The sequence below is a fragment of the Colossoma macropomum genome, unplaced genomic scaffold (assembly GCF_904425465.1).
Source record: "Colossoma macropomum unplaced genomic scaffold, Colossoma_macropomum, whole genome shotgun sequence".
NCBI lineage: Eukaryota > Metazoa > Chordata > Actinopteri > Characiformes > Serrasalmidae > Colossoma > Colossoma macropomum.
In genome coordinates this window covers 29,569,950-29,576,473 of record NW_023494804.1, presented here as the reverse complement: position 1 = coordinate 29,576,473, position 6,524 = coordinate 29,569,950, and the positions used below count along the sequence as shown (strand labels likewise).

Below are 6,524 nucleotides of genomic sequence, written 5' to 3'. Positions count from 1 at the left end.
TTACATGTTAGTTACGTAAGGATTTACACTAAGAGACCCTTTACATTCTGTACTGACAGATTCCACTGTTTATCAGTTGATTTAATGTCAAAAATTGAAATATGGCAGATTTGTAAAGTTCTCCAAAATAGTAGCTTTACAGGAGGGCAAAACCTTTACTTTTAACGAAAGTTAATGTGAAGAGAGTTTATTCCAGGTGATCTTTCGAGCATTTCTATTGGTCCGTTCATCATGAGATTTCCACAAAATGTGAAGCTCAGCTGCCACGTTCAAATTATGTAAAAAAATAAAAAGGTCTCTTCCTTCTGAACACAAATGCGGTATTGATTGAAGTCACTTTCTAAGGATTTGGCCATTCGTTTCAAAGAGCAGTAAGTGGGACTTTAAGCATGGAACAGATATTAAGACACACATTCTTTCAGACTGCTTTGATGTGAAGTGTGTTGTAGAGAAACCTGGCAACTCTGATTCCTTTACTGTAGTCGTGATAGGAACGAGGGGTTGCGATGCCTACAGTGCAAAAATAGCTGTTTTATTTACTAACCAAAACCACCTGTGAACCTACACACGTTTTTATGTAATGTTGATGATGATACAATAATTATGAATCTAAAAAAACAGGACTGTTTTGCCTTTTAAAGCTGTGCATGTACCTCTGTGTTTTAAAATGCATTAAAGGCCTAAACTTTCTCTCAGAACTATCATAAAACAGTGTGTCAGTCATCAGGCAGTGTATCTGTAACCACTTGGTCTAATAACTTTCTATAAGGTAGATTTTAGAGGTATTAAACTCTTCAGATGTCTGGTTCCCATCAGCACCACTGTGAACAATTCTGAAAACCACTCTTAATGAAAGAACAGTGAAAATTCCCCTTTAATATCAAATTACACCTTATATTTCTCATCACCAGCAATAACAGTGACTTCTAAGGGTTCAAATGCTGTGTTGAAAATAGTGAACACTCTCGTGGAAAAAAATGGGCAGAGCCTAAAATACTAGTAGTTTATACAGATGGTTTAGGCCTGGAGTCCAGATTTAAACCCTGTAGAGAATATTTGGTCTCACATTAAACCCAAACTAGCTTGGCAGTGTTTTTCAACTGTATGAAGCCATAAATGACGAGTAGAAGAACATTGACTAAGTTTATTACTGTAAAAGGCTGTGTGCAAGTTTATCCACAGGAAGTTCAACGTTTAAAGAAATCAAAGGGAAAAACTCTCCCGTACTGAGTTACCTTATCTATGTATTTAATTCTTGCTAATTTACTGACTAATGATTTCGTTTTTAAGGCCATTTTATTTTAACAGAAATGTATTTTCCTTTTTTGTTTCGGTTTAGATTAATTAAGACGTTGATTTAATCTAAACTGATTATTGATTAATTTAGCTGTTTTTCTTCCTTTAGAACCGAAATGTTATAGTGTTCTATGGCTCTCAGACGGGCACGGCTGAGGAGTTTGCTAACCGCCTGGTGAAAGATGCCCAGCGCTACGGTATAAAAGGCATGGTAGCTGACCCAGAGGAGTACGACATGGTACTGAGCTCTTTTATGCTGTATTTATGACTGCGATATGTATGTTTATTGTATAATGTGATCAGAATGTGATATTGTAACATAAGTATTCTCTTTATATCAATATTTATTCATTAAGCAGTAAACATTTTTTTCATTAAAGACTGTCTCAGTACAGCTTCTTTGTTAGAGATTTGTTCTGATGCAAACCATTCCTTTCTACTTTGAGGTGCTGTATGTAGTTACTATGAAGATACACGGATCAGGCATAACATTCTGACCACCTCCTTGTTTCTACACTCATTGTCCATTTTATCAGCTCCACTTACTATATAGGTGCACTTTGTAGTTCTACAGTTACAGACTGTAGTCCATCTGTTTCTCTGATACTTTGTTAGCCCCCTTTTATCCTGTTCTTCAGTGGTCAGGACCCCCATGGACCCTCACAGAGCAGGTACTATTTGGGTGGTGGATCATTCTCAGCACTGCAGTAACACTGATGTGGTGGTGTGTTAGTGTGTGTTGTGCTGGTACGAGTGGATCAGACACAGCAGTGCTGCTGGAGGTTTTGAACACTGTGTCCACTCACTGTCCACTCTATTAGACACTCCTACCTTGTCAGTCCACCTTGTAGATCAGTCAGAGACGATAGCTCATCTGCTGCTGCACAGTTTGTGTTGGTCATCCTCTAGTCCTTCATCAGTGGTCACAGTACGCTGCCCACAGGACGCTGTTGGCTGGATATTTTTGGTTGGTGGACTATTCTCAGTCCAGCAGTGACACTGAGGTGTTTAAAAACTCCAGCAGCACTGCTGTGTCTGATCCACTCGTACCAGCACAACACACATTAACACACCACCACCACGTCGGTGTTACTGCAGTGCTGAGAATGACCCACCACCCAAATAGTACCTGCTCTGTGAGGGTCCATGGGGGTCCTGACCACTGAAGAACAGGGTAAAAGGGGGCTAACAAAGTATCAGAGAAACAGATGGACTACAGTCTGTAACTGTAGAACTACAAAGTGCACCTATATAGTAAGTGGAGCTGATAAAATGGACAATGAGTGTAGAAACAAGGAGGTGGTCAGAATGTTATGCCTGATCGGTGTATATATATATATGTAGATCTACGCCCTGTAATGTTATGTTCACTATGTAGAGGGCATTACATTACAGTCTGAGAGAGATGATAAGTTATGATTTATTTTTGGGCTTACAGTGGTTTTTGTAGAAAGGATCTTTTTTACGATCTACTCTTTAGACTTCAGTGGAAGTCTTTGGTTTGTAGCTTGTGCTACAAATAAGTATGAATTTAGCTTACACTGCCATTTTACCATTCAACATTTCCATTCCAGATCACCTTGGCCTCGTGTTCAGAACGTTTCTCTGCCTCTCTTCTCTTACAGTCTGAGCTCCCTCGTCTGAGAGAGGTTGACAGCTCCCTGGCGGTGTTCTGCATGGCCACGTGTGGGGAGGGAGAGCCCACTGATAACGCCCAGGACTTCTACGACTGGATGCAGATGACCGATGACAGTTTAGAGGGAGTCCACTTTGCAGTGAGTATGGACGCTTCACAGGAATCCGGCGCCCAGTCGTGGGAAAACGCGTGCGGAAAATATGACGGCTGTAGATCAGGTTACATGATGACGCATATCTTTGTCAATCTATAGTCTTAATCTGTAGCAGCCATCTCGCCGTAACTTCTTTGTTAAAACCACAAGCAGTGACTTTAGGAAGCTGAAGAAAGCAGCTGGCGGCTTGTTCCCCCCTGAAAATTCATAGGCTGTGTAGAGTTAGGGCTGGGAAATATATATCAGTATCCTGATAAATTATGGCACAGTATAATACAGTATGCTTTTCTGAGTATATGGTGGACATCGTCAGTGCATCGTAGCACTTTGAGCTGCCACCGGCATGAAAAGGGCTATATAAATAAAAATTATTATTATTATTATTATTGTTATTATTGTAGAACACTGACCAAATGTGCATGTTTTATTATAAAAAAAGCAAAATTAGTCCCATTTAACTGGAGTTAGTGCAGCAAAGTATGCAAAATATTGAAAAATAATCATTGTGCTCAAAAAATGTTTTTAAATGGTGCACTACTGGTTCTTTTTTCTCTGTTCCAACTGATCAGATATCTCAAAAAATAAATATTGCGACATCATGTGCGTCGTGAAAATTTCTTAACATATCACAATATTATATTTTTGCTATATCACCCGCTTCTAGGCTAAGCCTTTTTATGCAAGAACCCACAGCTGGTGACGCACAGCAGGACATTTTAGGGCTTAAAGGTTTTTTATGTTTATAAATGTTTGACCTGTGATTGACGTCCACTGTTCCTCACTATTATAACACATGGATGTGTTGTTTCAAGCCATTTAATGCAGATAGAGTTCTGTACAAAAGCCATGAAAGACTCTTTTAACCATATAAAACTAAGAGAAGGCATCATGAATTCTGATAAGGACAAATACATTTTAATGCATCGTGAAGTGTGCTCTGGAAAATGACCTATTATTTATTACTTGGACTGACAGAAAACACAATAGTGCCCGTCTGTTGGGCCAACAGTTCTGTACTGTGAGCTTGAGCTCGAGGTTTAGGTTGTTCTGAGTGAAAGAGCTGCTGGAATGCCCTCCACTTCCATCCAGACTCCTTCTCCAAGTGGAAACATCTGGACTGGCCAAACAAGGCCAGTTGTTCTGCTCACAAAGCTGCTGTTCATTGTGTCTGGACTACAAAATCACAAAATCAGTGTGTTTTAGAGGCCCAGCTGTCCAGCAGACACATAATTTAAACTCTCTTTTTTTAATCTGTACAAATGTCATATGTTGTTGATTTTCTAAGTGGAAAAAAATATACAGTCTCTTCAGGGGTCAAACTTACAGATGACATTTTTATTCAAATTTTAGTGCAAATATTCAATTTATTTGCTGAGTTTAACATATTGGGGAAAATAAATAATAAAATATAAAATGTGCCGTAATGTTTTCACAGTCATTACTGTATGTTTTATTTGTTCCCCAATATGTTAAAAAAATAAATAGCAAACAAATGATTTTGTTGTGCATTAAAATGTACAGAAGTCTCTGTGGAAAATGTGTACTTATTTTCATTATTATAAAATCAATAAAAACCTTTAAGTCGATTTGAGCCAAACTTTTGGTATGACTGTAGTGCAGCAGTGTCAACACTGTATTTATTCCCACCAAAGCTGAGTTCAAATCAGATCTTCATTTACAGATATTCATTTTCTGTATCATTTATGTTGGGAGCAAAAATGTAGAGATTAGTGGTCTTTTTAAATGGGCTGGGAGCCACTTTATTAGAACGCTGTTAGAACCTTTTAGAAGAAGGAGGCCAAACAAACAGTATTACGGTGGAATGATGTTAAAGCCTCTTTATCAAAAGTGCAATTAAATTTGCATTAAAACTGAACTCCTACAGTAACGGTACTCTAACAGTTAAGGATCGCAAATGGATTATATGGGTTTCACATTGTTTTACTGCACTGTTGTGTCTTATTCAGTTAATAATAGTTCACATCCAATAGAAACCTACTTCTTTTCTGTTTAATGAAGGTGTTTGGACTGGGGAATAAAACCTATGATCACTACAACGCCATGGGGACGTACACGGATAACCGGCTGGCAGAACTGGGGGCTACAAGAATCTTCGACCTCGGCCTCGGAGATGATGATGGCAAGTGCGTACGTGATCCTGTTGACTGAATGTTCATGACTGTAACACAAGCCGTGGTCAGAATGTGAAGTTGTATGAACTTTCTTCTCTGAAGTTAACCTCTAAATTGTCTCGTAGCTTGGAGGAAGATTTTATTTCATGGAAGGAACAGTTCTGGCCAGCCGTCTGCGGGTTTTTAGGAGTGCAGGCCACACAGGAGGAATGCAGGTACTCTTGTCTGTTCGATGCTTTTATTCATTTCATTCACACTCAGTCACGTCAAATACAAAAGGTGCCGCCTCTCTTCTTTTGTATCTGTGCGGCGTTTTGGTTTGACTGTTTGCCAGCGTTTGCAGACGTCACAAGAAAACACGTGCTGTCTATTTAGGCCTGGTGCCAGAACTGAACCATGAGCAGAGCATCCAAAAGTCTCTGTGGTGTGGGCAGGGGGTGATGGACAGTGCATCCACACGGTGACACTTTAACGTGCATTAGTTGATTTATTTTGTTTATTACAGGTATAAAAACAAGAAAAAATGTTTTAGCAATGGCATCACAACAAGAGTATCAGGATTAGGGGTCTTTAAAAAATGGACTGGGAACCACTTAAACTACTAGAACCAGCCAGAAGAAGGAGAACAAAATACAGTACCATATTAAACTATATTATAGGTTCTTTATCAATAGTGCAATAAAATTTGCATAAAAACTCCTTTCCTGCAGTAATGGTACCCTAACAGTTAAGGATTGTGAACTAATTATATGAGTTTTCTTATTATTGTACCAAACAGTTTTGTCTGTTTGCTAAATAATTCACACCTAATTAAACCCACTTCTTTTCTGTTTGATAGAGGTGTTTGGATTGGGGAATAAAACCTATGATTAGCCTGAGAAACCTGTCACTAGTCCATTATACCACGATACTCCACCCCCATTTTCGTCTGTTCAGCTATGAAAACACAGCAGAATCTGGTAGGCGAGCTGCACCAGCAGGTTCTACCACTGCAGGGGGGAAAAACACGCTGTGCTGCCAAAAAAGCCAAGAAACGTAAAAAAACAAGAAAACAAAAGGGATAATTCTTGCAAAAGGGCTGGATGCAGACGCTGGGCACCGTCGATTGTGGGGTGGGAGACGGAACTAACAAGTGAAAAAGAAATCATAATCTTATATAATAATCTTAACTGAACATGAATGAGCTTCTGACGCTTGAATAACGGCGTCTAATAAAATAACACAACCGTGTTCTGTGCTTTGAGAGAACTACAGGTGGAGGCATTCAGCTACCTGGATAAGGGCGTCTGCACTGCGTTTTACTGAA

At 39.2% G+C, this 6,524-nt stretch overlaps 1 protein-coding gene across 3 annotated transcripts in view; it reads left to right on the top strand.

Annotated features, from left to right (window-relative positions):
- pora (P450 (cytochrome) oxidoreductase a) overlaps positions 1-6,524 on the top strand; it is a 30,016-nt gene that overhangs the window by 14,328 nt on the left and 9,164 nt on the right. For all 3 annotated transcript variants that reach the window (XM_036594837.1, XM_036594839.1, XM_036594836.1), the window contains 4 exons: positions 1,406-1,534; positions 2,922-3,071; positions 5,106-5,230; positions 5,344-5,433. In XM_036594837.1, coding sequence (XP_036450730.1) covers positions 1,406-1,534; positions 2,922-3,071; positions 5,106-5,230; positions 5,344-5,433 — 494 coding nt within the window. The remainder of the gene's footprint in view (positions 1-1,405; positions 1,535-2,921; positions 3,072-5,105; positions 5,231-5,343; positions 5,434-6,524) is intronic.